Here is a 20042-nt window from a genome sequence, read left to right on the forward strand (position 1 = left end):
GATGAAATTTTGATATGTACCAACAAACTACTTTCCAGAATTACATTTATGTCAGAAATATATGGGAGAACCTACTTACTTGGCTCTTTGAGGGACTAACCCAGAAGGTCAGATTCCACTTGAGGTCTTGTTTCTTGTTCTTACTAACACTGATCTTACAGGTCACCATATTAACATCTCAGAGTAGTGCATAGTCCTAGCATGCCCCATGGTTCTCCTGGGTACCATCTGGGCCTGGCAGGCCAAGTTTATTGCATCTTCCTCAGGAGAGAGCCATCCTTGACATGTCCCTATGAAGAGTCCCAACTCTATGCAGACAGTGGGAATAAATACAACTCTAAGGCAATTTGTTGCCACCACCCTAGGAATTGATACACCAACTCACTCACTCACTCACTCACTCACTCACTCACTCACTCACTCAGCAGACTTTTACAGCATGCTTGTCATGTGCAAGAAAGGTTATATGCTAAGCAGAAGCCGAAATGCTCTTTGAGGACTAGAAGATATGGGAGGGGGCAACACTTGTGCAGAAGCAGTATGATGCCCAGGAGAGTGCAACAGATGAGGAGTGGGAGTTAGAGATTGGAGGAGGAAGAGATAAGCTCTGAATGGTGTCAGTGGAGAGATGGGATTGGGATTCCTTTTGAAGACTGGGTCAGTGTTTTGGGGACATCAGAGTTTGATGGAGAGGAGGTTCACGCAGAGGGCAATGGCATAAATAAAAACAGAATGTAGGCTGCTTCAGGGACGTGGCCTGGAGACAGTGATGCGGTGTTAACATTTGGACGGTATATATGACTGAACCCAGTTAAGGCCACTATAGAAATGTTTAAACTTTGGCAGTGGAGGGGGGGATCCATTCCTCTTGCTGCCACCCAAGACAAACGTTGTATGTAAGTTCCTTTTGATTTAGCACGGGGATCCTGCTTAAGATTCTCTCTCCCTCTGCCCCATCCCCGCCTTTTGTTCTCTATAAATAAATAAATAAATAAATAAATAAATACACACACACACACACAAAAAAAAACAAAAACAGAATGTAGGAAAGCCCAGAGCATATCTAGGAAACTGAGTCAGTGTAATTCAGCTGGAGTGTAGGGGATATGAAATAGTATGGAGAGGCTTCTGGGGATGGAGAAGGAGGAGAGGGTTGGATTGCAGACAGCTTTGAAGGCCTGTAATTTCTGGTGAGATAGATTCAAGTCCATGGCCAGTGAGGAGCAGACATATGAGAAGAAGCAGCTTAGTTCAGAGGAGATTTGAGAGTAGGCACAACCCCTTTCCTTAGATATTGGAAGAGCTAGCTTATGGGAGAGAGATTTGACTTGCTCTGTATCGCTCCAGAAGGCAGAAATAGTCAGATGGGTAGATTTCAGCTCAAGGTAAAGGAGAACTTTTATTTATTTATTTATTTTCAGCGTAACAGTATTCATTGTTTTTGCACCACACCCAGTGCTCCATGCAACACGTGCCCTCCCTATTACCCACCACCTGGTTCCTCAACCTCCCACCTCCCGCCCCTTCAAAACCCTCAGGTTGTTTTTCAGAGTCCATAGTCTCTCATGGTTCATCTCCCCTTCCAATTTCCCTCAACTCCCTTCTCCTCTCCATCTCCCCATGTCCTCCATGTTCTTTGTTATGCTCCACAAATAAGTGAAACCATATGATAATTGACTCTCTCTGCTTGACTTATTTCACTCAGCATAATCTCTTCCAGTCCTGTCCGTGTTGAAACAAAAGTTGGGTATTCATCTTTTCTGATGGAGGCATAATACTCCTTCGTGTATATGGACCACATCTTCCTTATCCATTCGTCCGTTGAAGGGCATCTTGGTTCTTTCCACAGTTTGGCGACCGTGGCCATTGCTGCTATAAACACTGGGGTACAGATGGCCCTTCTTTTCACGACATCTGTATCTTTGGGCTAAATACCCAGTAGTGCAATTGCAGGGTCATAGGGAAGCTCTATTTTTAATTTCTTGAGGAATCTCCACACTGTTCTCCAAAGTGGCTGCACCAACTTGCATTCCCACCAACAGTGTAAGAGGGTTCCCCTTTCTCCACATTCTCTCCAACACACGTTGTTTCCTGTCTTGCTAATTTTGGCCATTCTAACTTGTGTAAGGTGATATCTCAATGTGGTTTTAATTTAAATCTCCCTGATGGCTAGTGATGATAAGCATTTTTTCATGTGTCTGATAGCCATTTGTATGTTAAAGGAGAACTTTTTAACCATTAGAATTTTTCCCATATGGTTTCAGCTGCCTTGTAAAGTGGGGAGCTCTCTGTCACTAGAAGCATGCATTCAGAAACTGACCATCTCTTGGAGGTTGTTGCAGAGGGAATTCAAGCCATTTGTGGGTCCAATACAACTCTGGAAGACTTACCATTCTCTAATTTCTCCATATATTTCCTCTCTTGCCAACTTTCTAGGGTAGGAAGTTTAGGAAGTCAAATGTGATTATGAATTTCCCAAAATTCAAAGGAAAATGTAGTCTTTTTGCCATTTTCGTTGTTACATTACGTTATTTCCCCAATTACCTTGCTATCAAACCTGTTGAGTGTGGTCAGACCCAGCTCAACTTGCACAGTTACAGTTCATCATCACTAGCCATTAGGGAGATTCAAATTAAAACCACATTGAGATACCACCTGACACCAGCTAGAATGGCCAAAATTAGTAAGACAGGAAACAACGTGTGTTGGAGAGAATGTGGAGAAAGGGGAACCCTCTTACACTGTTGGTGGGAATGCAAGTTGGTGCAGCCACTTTGGAGAACAGTGTGGAGATTCCTCAAGAAATTAAAAATAGAGCTTCCCTATGACCCTGCAATTGCACTACTGGGTATTTAGCCCAAAGATACAGATGTCGTGAAAAGAAGGGCCATCTGTACCCCAGTGTTTATAGCAGCAATGGCCACGGTCGCCAAACTGTGGAAAGAACCAAGATGCCCTTCAACGGACGAATGGATAAGGAAGATGTGGTCCATATACACGAAGGAGTATTATGCCTCCATCAGAAAAGATGAATACCCAACTTTTGTTTCAACACGGACAGGACTGGAAGAGATTATGCTGAGTGAAATAAGTCAAGCAGAGAGAGTCAATTATCATATGGTTTCACTTATTTGTGGAGCATAACAAAGAACATGGAGGACATGGGGAGATGGAGAGGAGAAGGGAGTTGAGGGAAATTGGAAGGGGAGGTGAACCATGAGAGACTATGGACACTGAAAAACAACCCGAGGGTTTTGAAGGGGCGGGAGGTGGGAGGTTGGGGAACCAGGTGGTGGGTAATAGAGAGGGCACGTGTTGCATGGAGCACTGGGTGTGGTGCAAAAACAATGAATACTGTTATGCTGAAAAGAAAAAAAAAGCCATCTAAATACTTGTAATAGCTTCCTGAACCCCATGAGGGGATGAAGAAGTCTTGGAAAGAAGTTAGTCAGAAGCAAGGTCAAGCTGGGGAAATTTTATATGAAGTCGAAAGTCCTGAACTCAGAGGGACTGTGGGAGGAAATTATAGAGAAGAACATAATTATTCATGTCACTGGGTCACCCCCTGAATGGGACATGTTTCCCAAATGGGCATGAATGTCGGTGAGGAGTGGACAGAGAGTGTTTGGGAAATCAGAGTGATGAAAGCATTGTTAATGAACTTTAGTGAGAGGAAAGGCAGAGTGAAAAACTGGTGGGGGAGTGGAAGCGATAAAGTAGTGATGTCTTTTACTACTAGCCTGCTTGTACTGCCCTGACAAAATACCATACACTGGGAGGTTTAAACAAGAGGAATTTATTTTTCCACATTTCTGGAGGGTTGGTTTCTGGTGAGACCTCTTTTTCTGGCTTGCAGATGACTGCCTTCTGTCCATGCATTCACATGGCCTCTTTTCTGAGTAGAGAATGAAAGAGAGGAAGAGAGGAATGGAGGGAGGGAGGGACACAGGGAGAGGAAGAGGGAGAGGGAGGGAGAGAGGGAGAGGGAGAGGGAGAGAGAGAGAGAGAGAGAGAGAGAGAGAGATAGAGATGGTGTCTCTTATAAGGATCAGTCTTATCAGATTAGGGCCCCGCCATTATGACTTAATTTAACCTTGACTACCTCCCTAAATAACCTATCTCCTAATAAATCCACATTAGAAGGTTAAATTTTGGGGGAACATATAAATTTTGGGGGAACACAATCAGTCTATAACAGTGTCCATTGTAGGTCTTATGAATTGTCTTTGTCCTCTTGGAGGAGAGAAAGGACTCTGATTGAGTGCTGGCTAAATGTCAGTCATTACTGATTGATAATCTCATTTGACTCCTGAATAACCCTGTCATGAAAGAAGATTGAAGCTCACAGATACTATGATCACCCAGATAGTAAGAGGTCAAGGAAGTATTGAAACTGTAATTTTTAATTTCAAACTTCTCACTGGAGGGGACTTTAACTTGAAATCTTGTTGAATTCCTAAGACTACATCTTTTTTAAAATTAGATTTTAAAAAGATATTATTTATATATGTATTTAAGAGAGAAAGAGAGAGAGAACATGAGCGGGGAAGGGAGGGCGGGAGAGGGAGAAGCAGCCTCCCCAGTGAGCAGGGAGCCAGACATGCGATACTGGATCCCAGGACCTGGGGGTTATGACCTGAGCCAAAGGCAGATGTGCCACCCAGGCACCCTGAGGACTACATCTTCAAACCTGGAACTTCCAGGGAGACTGCCTTGGCAGGCCCATCTGGGGGTTGGAGAGGGTCTCTAAATATAGAAATGTGGTTTGATAAGAGTTGTACTTTGTGGAACCGGCCATGTGGGTAGGGGAGAGTGGAGATCATCTAGAAGCCTACTGAGAGATAACCACAGCCTGTATAGGGGCAGTATAAGATGTGCTAGATGCCTTTAACATTGTGAAGACAGAGTCAGGGCTTTGGTAAATGATTGAGTGAAGTCCAAGGGGTGAAGGGAGGAAGTCCAGAATGAAGACAGGGCAAGTGACTGGGAGAATAGTAGTGACCATGACAGAAATTAACTGACTCTGGGCAGAACATGTGGTACTCCCAAAGCTCTCCTGGTCCCCATTCCATTAGATGGTGAGGGGGTACCTCAGGAAAGCCTGCAACTGCTTAAAGTCCAATGTTCCTCTTTGGGGGGATGTTGGAGAGGACTTCTTGAACTTAAGGTTAATCTAATGCAGTTAATCATTACTGGTAATTATGCCCTTAATAGTACAACATTATGCTTAATAATTTATTAAGTGAAAGATGATAAATGAAAGGATAATGGACCAGGACAGGCAGAAGGGAATTCTGACTAAAAGTGGACTGTTAACTAACAGTTAACATAATTTAAAAATAAGAAACATGATGATTAAAAAAATTTCAGTTGATGGCAGAATCTCTTCTTTGTTCCTTAAATTACAATTAAAATATTAATACATACTAACAAATTTAACCTCCAAAAATAAAAAGTAAAAGTGGACTGTTATCCCCACCAAGCTTTGACAAGATAGAGGTGAATGTCTCTGAACAGTCTGTTTTCCTCCCATTTCCCCTTCTTCTTCTTTTTAAAAATTTGAGTATAATTAACATACAGTGTTATATTAATTTTAGGTGAACAATATAATGATTCAACAATTCTATACAATTCTCAGTACTCATCAAGATAAATGTACTTTTAATCCCTTTTATCTATTTTACCCATCCGCTTCAACCTTCCCTCTGGCAATCACCAATTAGTTCTCTGTATTTAAGAGTCTGTTTTTTTTTCTCCTTCTTTTTTCTTTGTTTTGTTTCTTAAGTTCCACATATGAATGAAATCATATGGTATTTGTCTTTCTCTGACTGACTTATTTTACTTGGTATCATACTCTCTAGGTCCATTCAAGTTGTCGCAAATGGAAAGATTTCATTCTTTCATTTAGTAATATTCCATTATATATATATATAATGTATATACATATATACATATGGTTATACATATAATAGAATACATATATACATACATGTATATACACATGTATATATACATATATATATATGTATTTCATTATATGTATAATCATATCTTCTTTATCCACTCATCTATGGATCCATTTTTCCCCTTAATAAATGGCATCCACCTACCAAGTCCTGAATCTAGGAGTTACCCTTGATTACTCTCTCTCTCTTTTCCCACATCTGATCCATTAAGGGTAATTCCTAGAGTCAGGACTCCTGTCAACTTTATTTCTAAAACACACTCCAATCTCTACACTTGCCTTTGTCTTGACTGCTATTACCAGAGACCAAGCCACTGTCCTCTCATGCAGCTACAGCATTAGCCTACATACAGTTTCTCTGCTTTCTCCCTTGTCCCAGTGCTACATTATCCGCATGCCTGAGAACAATCTTTAAAAGCAAATTAAGTCCTGTCTCCACTGATTAAAACCCTCTAGTGGTGGGGTACCTGGGTGGTTCAGTCAGTTAGGCATCTGACTTGATTTTGGCTCAGGTCATGATCTTGGGTTTGTGCTGGGTGTGGAGGGAGCCTGCTTAAGATTCTCTCTCACCCTCTCCCTCAGCCTTCCCTACCTCCTAAAAAAACTCCAGTAGCTTCTCACACTTAGAATAAAATCCAAACGTTCTATCCTTGCCTGCTAGGAGCTACATGATGTATGCCTGCCTAACTTCCCAGCCACATCTCACAACACCTTCCTCCTTGCCTACAATACTCCTTCTGGCCTTCTTATTGCTTCTCAACAATGACAACCTTCCTTCTGATTTTGGGATAATGGACTTCTTTTATCACTTCAGTCTTAACTTAGAGGTCATCCACACAGAGGGATCTTTCCTGACTCTCCAGTTGTAAATAGTTACTCTATCACATCCTCTCTACTCGCCTTTTTCTGATCTCTCTTTTTAAAAAAAATTATATATATTTCCTCTGTTAGAATATAAGCTTCTAGAGAGTAGAGATTTTGTCTGTGCTATTCACAGCAGAATCTCCAGGTCTAGAATAGTGCTTGATACATTGAGTCAATACCAAATTAATATTCATTGAGTCAATTAATGAATGCACTTTTATACAATTATCTTATCATTCCAGAGACCTTCTGGCCTGGCCTTCAGTGAACTCCTTTTTCTCTGACTAAACTGTTTGGTACTAAGCAACCATTGCCTCATATTTGGGATAGGGGCTAATATATTTAGGACAGTTTCTTGGAGTAATCTGTCTTTTGGGAAATAGCATTCTGTGTTTTGTTCCAGATTTGTTACATGTTAGGGATATTAAACAAATAATTACCAACTTTCTCCCACTGCTCAGCAAGAATGGGGATAATTATATTAGTTTGGTACTTATCAAATGGTGCTATGCCTCTCCTCCTGGGTATGGAAGGACTCTTGAACTTTCTAGAGTTCTCTTGGACTTTCGATGCTGTTGAGTTGATTGCACAGTATCATGACTGGTTAGTGCAAGATCCCTCTCTTGTTTTACTGGATGTTTTCTCTCTCCCTCATCGCCCATTCACAGTCTCATTCTCCTTTTTCCTTCTAGGCTTCTAATCTTGGATCTTTAATATATATCCTTTCTGTCTTCTAGCCTATGTATTTAGATATATGTATATCCTTGAAAAATGCAGTGTTTTGTGCATGTGTCCATGGGGTCTAGGAGACCTTTATAAAAATAAAAAAATAAAAATACTATATTGTTTTATAGAGTTATTATTAGTAGGAGCTCATGTTACTTGGGAGCACATGGGATCATAGAATTTTAAAAATTTTTTTATTTAAATTCCATTAACATATAGTGTATTATTTGTTTCAGAGGTAGAGGCCAGTGATTCATCAGTCTTATATAATAACCAGTGGTGATCATAGAATTTAATAATTAGGAATCATTCGTTCTACCCCTTGCTTTCTCTGATAAGTAAGAGGACTAAGGCCCAGAGACTTCCTTTAAATGAGTCCTTTTATCAAAACGGTCCACATTTACTGTTTGTCCACATTTACTTTACTGTAAAATCAGTTTGGTCAGGGTCATATATCAGAAGTGTTGAGGACACAGAGATGAATGGCATGGGGCCTGCTTCTGAGCAGACAGCCTCTTGGAAGACTTATAAGGAAAGCTCAGTGGGCTGTGGGGTTTCCCATGTCTTCTTTGTTATTGGCCATTGGGTTGACAAAGGATCCACAGATGATCTACTTTGGGGATACACACTGCTTCTTCCCCAATCCTCTCTTTTTCATCTTCACTATTACCTAAGACCCCGCATCCACCTTGTGCATCAGTGGTCCCTACAGACATACAGTCAAGTTTCCAGCCTGCCTCTGCTCTTTCTTGTCCTTCCTGTGGGTGACATGCCTCTTCTCTGTTTGGTCTACCTTTGAGTGTCCTGGTGGAGCATAGAGTCCTTACCAGACTTTCTCTTTGTGTTTCCAGATTGGAGCATCTCTCTTTGCCAGTAACATTGGAAGCGGCCACTTTGTGGGGCTGGCCGGGACAGGAGCTGCTGCAGGCATTGCCATGGGAGGCTTTGAATGGAATGTGAGTAACATCAGAGACACTGGGTCTTGGAGCTAGAAGGAAGTTTAGCAGTCAGTCAGTTCAGTCTGTGCTTAGAGATGCTCTAAGTGTTAGGGAATCAACCAGGGCCTCCCTCTGATGTAGATGGAAAAGGAGCACAGCTTCAGGAGCTCCATGGTCCCATTCCACTTCCACCAAAGTAGCATGAGGAAAGTATATAATGATATAATGGCAATAGTATTTTTTTCTTCTCTTAAAAATCCAAGTCCTCTTGTACCCTTTCGGCCATATTGGAGGTTTTGAAATTCTTACCACCAGATTTCCATTATCATTATTATTATTTAAAATTTCTCTAAGTGGTATTTTACTCCTTGTAAACCTGAGAAGAGGTCAAAGGGGCTATGATGTCAATGGGCGACCCCCTGGGGTCCCTCTGCTATTGTCCAAGTACCATTCCTGTGGGCCAATCAGGCAGCAAAGTCCTCTTTCATTTTCTGATGGCCACTTGGGGAGTTGTCCCCAGAGCCCCAAGAGAATATGCTTGGTGATTTTCCTGTAGTAATTGAGGGCAGATAGCAAAATAGGCTAAGTTTCCTCCTGGTTTGATTCTACCTATTATTTTGTTTGTTTCAGGCCCTGATTTGGGTGGTTGTCTTGGGCTGGGTGTTTGTTCCCATTTACATTAAGGCTGGGGTAAGTATCTACTCTGTTATTCCATTTCATGCAGTGTATATATATATACATATATATATATATATATATATATATATATACACACACACACACCCACCCACCCACCCCCACACACATATATATAATATAAATATATATATTATTATAATAATAATATATAACATATTATTATGTATTATATATAATACATAATATATATACAAATATTATATATAATATGTATCTCACACACACACACATATACACACATACATATAGTGTGAGCTCCATCCTTCTGAAAGACAAAGGAGACTTTATAGCATAAATGGCGAGAACACCTGTGGCTTGGTTCTCTTTTCCAGGTCATAAAATTTTTGACCACTTTTAGGGGCATTCAACAGATCCACTCAGCCATGACTTGACTGTCTAAGAAGTCCTCTAAACAACCTCATTCTATGCAGAACCCTCTTAAGCATCTTGTCCCTTCACTTTGGGTGTACACTTGCAAGGCACTGCCATGCATATTCTCATGTGTGCCTCTGCTCCTGGAAGGGAAGCAGCATGTGAAAAAGAACTGTATTTCCCTTTCAGCAGCTCTTGGAGCTGCTACTCAACTATTGAATGCATGCTAAGTCTCTTGACTAAATATCTCTGACATTTTACACAAAACAGCTTTGGTGGCATCTGTTTAGTGAGATATAATGAATACCTACATTAGGAGCTGAAAGCAATACAGAAAGAACACAGGACCGACTCTACATCTTCTGGAGGCTCATGGACTATTGGTGACACATGTGTGATCCCAGAAGACAGCAGGCTCAGGGTTGAGTGAGTGAGACAGAAGTATAGCCAGAATTTGCAGAAAGGAACTGGGAGAACAGTTGAGCAGGACTGCAGTGACAATCCTTGGCAAAGCCTGTGTGCAGAGCAGAAGAACCAGACATCCAGCCTGGCTACTTGTTCACAGTAGGCACTCTGTGTAGGAATGTATATCTATTACCTCTTCCTTCAGGGTGAAGATCTGCTTTCTTGGTTATGTGTTTATGTGTTCCTTTAAAAAAGTGTCTATTGGGTATCTTCAGTGTCCTGGGATAATACCCTGCTCCTTGCAGTGGTAGGGCATATGGGATCAAGTTTGGATTGAAGAATGGGGCCATCTGGCTACCTTACAGATTTCTCTGACCCTTCTGCTCTGAGTCTTCTGGTCAGTTTGGTTGATGATGAACTCTCTTACATCCCATGCAGGTGGTGACAATGCCAGAGTACCTGAAGAAACGATTTGGAGGCAAGCGGATCCAGATCTACCTCTCTGTTCTGTCCCTGTTACTCTACATTTTCACCAAAATCTCAGTGAGTCTACTGCCCTGGGGATGGGCATTAGCTGTCTCAGAACTTGCCTATTCCTGTTCCTCAGCACATACTGGCCCACCAAGGCACAGCAGTATTTGTTTTATTAACTTGGTCCCTTAGGTCTTCTTGCTTCTTAAGGTAAAGTCCTATTTCATGCATCAAGAAGTCAACATAAGAAACTCCTTACACTCCATCATGTGGAAGGTTAAAAACATAAACAGGCTCGAGTTTCAGTGAAAACTGTTCTTAATAGAACATTGAAAGGGAATTAGCAATGTCTAAGGCCTGGTTCCACACAAAAGCTGTGAGTCTTTGTGCTTGAAGGGATCAGAATCTGGCTCTAGGTGATGTTTCTAATACACTTAAACAAGGACAGTCAGTGACAACTCTTGAAGCATCCTCAGAAGTTCTCCCTCTTCTTTTAGGGACAGGGAAATGAAAACTGGGAATTGAAAATACTTGCACAGGATCCTGAATCAAGAGTAGAATCCAAACTTCTGGCTCCACCTCACTGTCCTTTTCATTGCATGAGGCTTTTTTTGTTGTTGTTGTTTTTTAATCTTTTTTTTCCCTGATGTTGCTCATGCTTTTTGTGTCATTTCTAAGAATCCATTGCTAAATCCAAGGGTTGAGAGAAAAGTGGGATTTTCTGACACCACATAGGGTGTTACAAAGCACTCACGGCTCTATCAGAGGAGTTTTCTCATTGAGTATGATCAGTTTTCCTCTGTTTTCTTGTCCTTCCTTATTCCTTGTCCTTCCAAAGGTAAGACTGGGTCAATCTCAGAATCTTGGGGAAGATCTGTCCTGGATGAAATTTGAGTCAGGTTGGATCTGAAATGAGCCTTCTGCTCTAGCTACGTAGCGTGCTGAAAAAACAGCTGCTAGTGCTTTTATTTTCCTGGTCACTTAAAGTCAAGACAAGAGCAATATTAAATAACATTTGCAATTTTATTTATTTTGGAAAATTTCAAACATATACACCCAGAGATAGAATAGTATAATGAACAGTAATGGACCAATACTTATCACCCAGCTTTAACAATGATTATCATTTTGTCATTCTTGTTCATCTATTTCTTCTACATTTTTCCTCTCAGCAGTATGTTAAGTCAAATCCCAGACATTATGTCATTTTGCTATGAATTTTTCAGAATACAGCTTTGCCTTTTAAAAAAACATAACCATTGTGCTATTATCACAGCAAAATCCAGGGGGAATTTCTTTTCTTTTTTTTTTTTTAATTACTTTTTCTGGCTTTATGGAAATATAACATTGTATAAGATTAAGACACATAACCTGATGACTTGATACATATCTATATATACAGATATTTATCACAAAATTATCACAACAATAAGGTTAGTTAATACGTCCATCACCTCACATAATTACCAATATGGTTGCTGTTGTGGGTTGAATATTAGTTCTTTTTTTTTTGTTCTTTTTTTTTTAATTTGTTTATTTACAGCATAACAATGTTCATTGTTTTGGCATCACACCCAGTGCTCCATGCAGTACGTGCCCTCCCTATTACCCACCACCTAGTTTCTCAACCTCCCACCCCTCCGTCCCTTCAAAACCCTCTGGTTGTTTTTCAGAGTCCATAGTCTCTCATGGTTCATCTCCCTTTCCAGTTTCCCTCAACTCCCTCTCCTCTCCATCTCCCCATGTCCTCCATGTTATTTGTTATGCTCCACAAATAAGTGAGACTATATGATACTTGACTCTCTCTGCTTGACTTATTTCGCTCAGCATAATCTCTTCCAGTCCCATCCATGTTGCTACAAAAGTTGGGTATTCATTCTTTCTGATGGAGGCATAATTCTCCATTGTGTATATGTACCACATCTTCCTTATCCATTCATCCGTTGAAGGGCATCTTGGTTCTTTCCACAGTTTGGCAACCATAGCCATTGCTGCAATAAACATTGGGGTACAGATGGCCCTTCTTTTCACTACATCTGTATCTTTGGGGTAAATACCCAGCAGTGCAATTGCAGGGTCATAGGGAAGCTCTATTCTTAATTTCTTCAGGAATCTCCACACTGTTCTCCAAAGTGGCTGCACTAACTTGCATTCCCACCAACAGTGTAAGAGGGTTCAGGGGGAATTTCTTAATTTAGGTGGTTTAATACCTGGTCTATATCCAGATTTTCCTGATTATATAAAAAATGTCTTCTTACAGTTGATTTGTTTGAACCAGAATCTAAATGAAGTATATACATTGTATTTGACTATACTTTCTTTAAAGGAAATATCTGTATCTTCAGCTTAACAATTATTTTTTTCTTCTATGTCATTACCTCCCAGCCCTAGTCTGGACCTACAGGCACATAATTTTTTTTTAAATTGAGTTGTTTTTCTTTTCTTGTTGTTGAGTTGAAATAATTCTTTTTTTTAAATATAATTTTAAATTTTTATTAACATATAATGTATTATTAGCCCCAGGGGTAAAGGTCTGTGAATTGTTAAGTTTACACACTTTCACAGCACTCACCATAGCACATACCTTCCCCAATGTCCATAACTCCACCACCTGCTCCCTACCCGCCTCCCTGAAGCAACCCTCAGTTTGTTTTGTGAGACTAAGAGTCTCTTATGGTTTGTCTCCCTCCCAATCCCATCTTGTTTCATTTATTCTTTTTCTACCCCCCAAACCCCCCACATTGCCTCTCAACTTTCTCATATCAGGGAGATTATATGATAATTGTCTTTCTCTGATTGACTTATTTCACTAAGCATAATACCCCCTAGTTCCATCCACGTCATCGTAAATGACAAGATTTGATTTCTTTTGGTGGCTGCATTGTATTCCATTGTATACATATACCACATCTTCTTTATCCATTCCTCTGTTGATGGACATCTAGGTTCTTTCTATAGTTTGGCTATTGTGGACATTCCTGCTATAAACATTTGGGTGCATGTGCCCCTTTGGATCACTACATTTGGATCTTTAGGGTAAATACCCAGTAGTACCCAGTAGTGTGATTGCTGGGTTGTAGGGTAGCTCTATCTTCAACTTTTGGAGGAACTTCCATGCTGTTTTCCAGAGTGGTTCCACCAGCTTGATTTCCTACCAACAGTGTAGGAGGGTTCCACTTTCTCCGCATCCTCGCCAGCATCTCTCATTCCCTGACTTGTTAATATTAGCCATTCTGACTGGTGTGAGGTGATAACTCATTGTGGTTTTGATTTGTGTTTCCCTGATGCCGAGTGATGTGGAGCACTTTTTCATGTGTCTGTTGGCCATCTGGATGTCTTTTTTGCAGAAATGTCTGTTCATGTCCCCTGTCCATTTCTTGATTGGATTGTTTGTTCTTTGGGTGTTGAGTTTGATAAGTTCTTTATAGATTTTGGATATTAGCCCTTTATCTGATATGTCCTTTGCAAATATCTTCTCCCATTCTGTCAGTTGTCTTTTGGTTTTGTTAACTGTTTCCTTTGCTGTGCAAAAACTTTTAATCTTGATGAAGTCCCAATAGTTCATTTTTGCCCTTGCTTCCCTTGCCTTTGGCGATGTTCCTAGGAAGAAGTTGCTGCAACTGAGGTCGAAGAGGTTGCTGCCTGTGTTCTCCTCAAGGATTTTGATGGATTCTTTTCTCACACTGAGGTCCTTCATCCATTTTGAGTCTATTTTCATGTGTGGTGTAAGGAAATGGTCCAGTTTCATTTTTCTGCATGTGGCTGTCCAATTTTCCCAACACCATTTGTTGAAGAGACTTTCTTTTTTCCACTGGACATTCTTTCCTGCTTTGTCGAAGTTTAGGTGACCATAGAGTTGAGGATCTATTTATGGGCTCTCTGTTCTGTTCCATTGATCTATGTGTCTGTTTTTATGCCAGTACCATACTGTCTTGATGATGACAGCGTTGTAATAGAGCTTGAAGTCTGGGATTGTGATGCCACCAACCTTGGCTTTCTTTTTCAACATTCCTCTGGCTATTCAAAGTCTTTTCTGGTTCCATATAAATTTTAGGATTATTTGTTGCATTTATTTGGAAAAAATGGATGGGATTTTGATAGGGATTGCATTAAAAAATTCTCTATATGTTCTGGGTACTAGACCCTTTTCAGATAAAGGATTTGCAAATATTCCACTCCCCCCCTCCACGCCCCACATGCTGTGGGTTTTCTGTTCATTTTCTTTTAAAAATTTAATTAATTAATTAATTATTTGAAATGTAATTTAATTTTTTCAGTGTTCCAAGATTCATTGTTTATGCACCACACCCAGTGCTCCATGCAATTCTATAATGTCCTTTGAGGCACAAAAGTTTTAAATCTTGATGAAGTTCATATCTGCTTTTATTTTTGTTGTTTATACTTTTAGTGTCATTTCTAGGAATCCATTGCCAAATCCAATATCATGAAGAGTGACTCCTCTGTTTTCTCTGAAGAGTTTTATACTTTTAGCTCTTACATTTAGGTCTTTGATCCATTTTGAGTTAATTTTTGTATATGATATGAGGCAGGGATTCAACTTCACACATATCCAGTTCTTTCAACACCATTTGTTGAAGAGACTATTTCCTCATTGAATGGTCTTGCACATACATTTCTATACAACTCAATGTAAACATGGTCTTGCCTATAGGGCTGATAGAATTTTGTCTTGGAGTTGGGACTGATTCCCAGAGTACTACTCCCTCCCTGCCCAGCTTTTTGACTCAAACTGCTACTGCTCTTGATTGATGCTTATGCATTTTGCCAGCAATGTGATGATTTTACCACCTTCAGTTTCTTCTCCCCTCCTTCAGGGTTAGTTTTTAGTTATAAGAGGAAGACGCTGGGCTTTTTAGTGCTATGTCATTAGATATCAATGTGAAGAGCCTAGACTCAGGAATGCTGTGAGGGGTGGAGAAATCAGGCTTCCTGAGGTAGAGAAGAGCAGATCTAAGAGGAGGAAAAGGAATGTAAGCAGGGAAGAAGAGGAGGTTACTCTGGAGCTAGGTGGGGGTTGGCAAGGGAACTGCTCCTTGGTTCAGCTTGTGAGGTGGCACCTGAAAATGAGATTGTAGAGGAGGCTACTGGGATTCCCTTTCTTTGAATCAAGTCTTCTCCAGGTCCACAGTTCAAGCAGGTAAAATCTGTTGACTGTAGTTGCCATGGAAAGGGTACTCTTTGTCCTTGGAGCTGGTGTGGGGTAGTCATATAAATAAACTAAATACCCAATCTCTCTCCTTGCTTTCCAGTCACCTCATCTATTGTTCAGGTTACTGATTAAACCTTCTGTGACTTGGGAACCCCCAGATAGCTAAGGGGCAGTCTTGCTTAGCTCATGTCCTGATGGAGCTCATTCCCCGTCAGTCAGCCTTTTCTGAATTTTGCTGTTGGAAAGTATTTGGTTGCTCCAAGTAGTTGGAGCATTACTCCAAGTACTCCTTGGTAGTTGCTTACTCCTTGGTAGTATCTTACTTTGTTGGTTGCTTCTGCTCTGCATGATTTCTGGGCCTCCTTGCTGGAAGCTTTGCCCAGACTCTTACCTGCTCCACCTGCTACCCAGAGACAGCAATCTTTTGAATAATGTGTAAGAAGGATGATAGCTGCCTTTTATTTAATGTTGGTCTCTTTGCTTAGATTCTGATAGAGATTTACTTATTTCATCTCCAGTTTACATGAGTACTGCCTGGTAAGGATTTCTATTTTATTTTCCACTTCATGGATGAGATAACTGAGCCTCGGAGAAGTTAGATAATTTGTCTCAAATCACATAGCATGTGGCAAAACCAGGATTGGAACCCAAGTCTCTCTAGTCCCAGAGTCTGTGTTCTTCTCACAGTTCTGCTCTACGTTTGGATGCAATGAAAGCAGAGCATGATGGATTGGGATTGATCTTCTAGGGCTATGTCCCATGCTCTCATTTTGTAGCTGGAGAAACTGAGGTCCCAAGACGGGAAGGGACTCTGTGGGTTAAACAGTAGCAGAACTATGAACAGCATGGTAACTGTTATTGACATAATGCCTTTGGCATTATGTGGCCCCTGACTTCTAAATTTTTTGTTCCTTTATTAGAAGGTCTATTAAAATTCAAGACCTTGGGAAAAATTAAGATAGCCAGTTAAATGACCTTACAATATGAACAAGTTTCCAAGAATATGGATTTGAGAGGACTGTGAGGAGAGAGCATTGACTACACACTGGTATATGAAGGATCTGAAGGAGGGACATTTAGGCAGGGGAAGAAGCAGGAAATGGTTGACACGTGAGACTTTATCTTTATAAATTTGGCTTACTTCAGGTTCATCATGAGTCATAGAGCACGAAATCATTAAAATAATTATACTGACGTTGAATGTGCCTCCTAGGAGCTCACATTAAGATACACATGAAATCAAAGTTCATGGACAAAAGAAAGTAATTGTTAGCTAAGAAAGTAAGATACATATTTATATTGCACACAAAGATTAATCAATCTTGTTGTGTGTATGTAGAGGCATGGACAATTTGTGATGGGCAAGAAAGAAGAAGGGTGAGCTTGTGAGATCTAAGTCTCCCAGGAAGGCTTCAGGGAGGATGTAGGGATTCAGTGTATATGGAATTCATAGGAGAGAAAATCATTTCAGGTGCAGGGCCCAGATATAACCCAGCCACTGAGCAGCAGTGGTGTGGAATCTTGACTATGGTCACCATCTTGTGGCTGGGTTTTGGGCTCTGAGACACAGATTTGATTATTTCTCCATGTACTCCTCTGAATTTTACTGGCTCTCTGCTGTCCCCTCCCTGGTACTCTGCCTTATCAAGTTCTGAGATGCATTTTGCTCTATAAAATTTCCCAGTATCGTGTATCTTATTTAAGTGTGTGCAATCACTTGAGATAAGCCTCAGATTTTATGAATTACATGTGATGACCGAATGTCCCTGTTTATATTTCCTGGGGCTGTTAACATGACTGCAATAAACTTTTACAGCAACTCCACTGTCCATTTTGGATCCTTGAGTGAAAATAAGAGCTTTGACTTTTACATAAGGTTTGAATGCTCATTACCTGAGCCATTCGCTTTCACAAATGAAAAGAGAAATTTGAGCAGTGGGGCTCTCCATCTTAAATGTCGTTGCCAGGCAGGATTTATTGGGTGCTCAGATATAACTCGGACCAGAATGGGCTGCAAAGCACACATATAAAATCATAGGATCTCAAAGCGTCAGACAAGTAATCTATGCAAGTCTCATGGTCAGGGACTCAATTACTCTTAAGAGGTTTCCCAACTGGGGCGCCTGGGTGGCTCAGTGGGTTAAGCTGCTGCCTTCGGCTCAGGTCATGATCTCAGGGTCCTGGGATCGAGTCCCGCATCGGGCTCTCTGCTCAGCAGGGAGCCTGCTTCCCTCTCTCTCTCTCTGCCTGCCTATCTACTTGTGATCTCTCTCTGCCAAATAAATAAATAAAATCTTAAAAAAAAAAGAGGTTTCCCAACTGAATTTTTAATTTTATTATTCCTCATGAGTCTCATGGACATTGTTCAGCCAAATTTTCACCAAAGTGATAGGAATAAAGCCTCTGAGCTGAATTCAACTGCCTATTTTTGTAGATATAGTTTTTTAAAAACAGTTTATTTATTTGAAAGAGAGCGTGTGAGTGAGTGGGAAGCAGCAGGGAGAGTCAGAGAGAGAAGGAGAAGCAGACTCTCTACTGAACAGGAAGCCCTACGTGGGGCTCCATCCCAGGACCCTGGTATCAAGCCTTGAGCCAAAGGCAGATACTCAACTGACCGAGCCACCCAGGTGCCCCTGTAGATATAGTTTTATTGGAACATGGCCACACCCATTTGATGTATTATCTATGGCTGCTTTCATGCATCAACTTCAGAACTGAGCAGGTTGGACAGAGCCTATATGGTATATAAAACCTAAAACGTTTATTACCTGAAACTTTATAGAAAATGCTTGCTGAACTTTGGTCTAGAATATGATAATTTCTATTCCATTTCAAGTTGGTTTTGCTTAGCAGCATTGGGGAAATTTTCTTGTTTCCTTCCTTCCTTCCTTCCTTCCTCCCTCCCTCCATCCTTTCTTTTTTCTTTATTAAGGGCTAAGAGAAATTTAGAGAAGGAGCAATCTGGGAAGAGCTGTGAAACAAATGGTCTCATAGGATTATAGGAGAGTTCTTTACTATCATGCTGGTGGTATATGTCGTTAATCATTCCCCTACTTGCATAAATAAAAAATTAACAAAATGCTCCAAACATACAGAAAAGTACAAAGACTAATGTAGCAAATACCACCATCCTGATTCTATAGATCTTAAAAAACTCTTCATTTTTAAAAGAAAACAAATAAAATATTACAGATATGATGGAAGGCTTATTTCTACCCTTCTTTTTTAAAAAAAAAGATTTAATTTTTTAACTTTTTAAATTTCTTTAAAATTCTTTTCCAGAATTCATTGTTTATGCACCACACCCAGTGCTCCATGCAATATGTGTCCTCCATAATATCCACCACCAGGCTCACCCAACCTCTCATCCCCCTCCTCTCCAAAACCCTCAGTTTGTTTCTCAGATTTTATTTATTTATTTGAGAGAGAGAGAGAGTGAGCACAAGGCAGGGAGGGGCAGAGGGAGAAGGAGAAGAAGACTCCCTGCTGAGCAGGGAGCCCGATGTGGGGCTCAATCCCAGGACCCTGGGATCTTGACTTGAGCCAAAGGCATACACTTAATTGACTGAGCCACCCAGGTTCCCCTATATCTACCCATCTTGATCCTGTTTCCTTCTTTCTTAAAAGTTATACATGTTTTAAATTTACTGTGTTTTCCTCTGGTCTGCTTTTATATTTTTACTGCCTATATATGTATATTTATATACCCATAAGGAATATAATGCATGTTAAAATTTTTGCTCTCCCCACTTTTGAAACTATAAGAAAAATGGGACAGTGGTATTTAAGAAAGTCTAGAGTGGAAAAGCCTCCATAATCCCATGACTCTTATACAGATATTTCATATTGTGGCTTTGCCCATATGTGTGATTTCTTCTACAGAATTGCAGTCAGAATGTGCATACCATTTTTCATCTTTCTTTCCCATCTTAGCATCAAACTGTATACATTTTTCCATGTTTCCATCTTCAAAATTATGATTTTGGGGGGATGTGGAATTTAATGATTGATATATAATTTTCAGTAAGACATTTAGAAATCCTCTGGTGGACCAAAAGCTCTCAACAGTGGTCACCGTTGGTCCAAGTGATGGAAGTAAGGACACTTTTACTTTTCAGTGTATAACTTTCTGTGCTGTTTTCCCCCCCGACTATACTCATAAGTTATTTCATTTTAAAAGTAAGTAAAAAATGTTTTTTTAATGATAAAAGATCTTGTTCTCTGCAGAAAATATTCCAGAAAAGAGAAATTTTACCTTTTAGTGTTGTGGGAAAGTCACTGGATTTGGACACAAAGAGCCGGATTTTAGCTATTGAGTTTGTCATTAATTTTGTCTCTCTCATCTGTAGAGTGGAGCCAATATATTTGTCCTTTTAACTTGTCTTGGGGATCAAAACAATGAATGTACCTGAAAACATTTGGTAAACTATAA

The 20042-nt window shown here is 40.3% G+C and overlaps 1 protein-coding gene across 1 annotated transcript in view; it reads left to right on the forward strand.

The window, feature by feature from the left end:
- Positions 1–20042, forward strand: part of SLC5A1 (solute carrier family 5 member 1) — an 82344-nt gene that overhangs the window by 18714 nt on the left and 43588 nt on the right. Inside the window, exons 3-5 of the mRNA XM_046024603.1 lie at positions 8407–8511; positions 9124–9183; positions 10408–10512. Coding sequence (XP_045880559.1) covers positions 8407–8511; positions 9124–9183; positions 10408–10512 — 270 coding nt within the window. The remainder of the gene's footprint in view (positions 1–8406; positions 8512–9123; positions 9184–10407; positions 10513–20042) is intronic.

The sequence above is a fragment of the Meles meles genome, chromosome 12, assembly GCF_922984935.1.
Source record: "Meles meles chromosome 12, mMelMel3.1 paternal haplotype, whole genome shotgun sequence".
Classification (NCBI taxonomy): Eukaryota; Metazoa; Chordata; class Mammalia; order Carnivora; family Mustelidae; genus Meles; species Meles meles.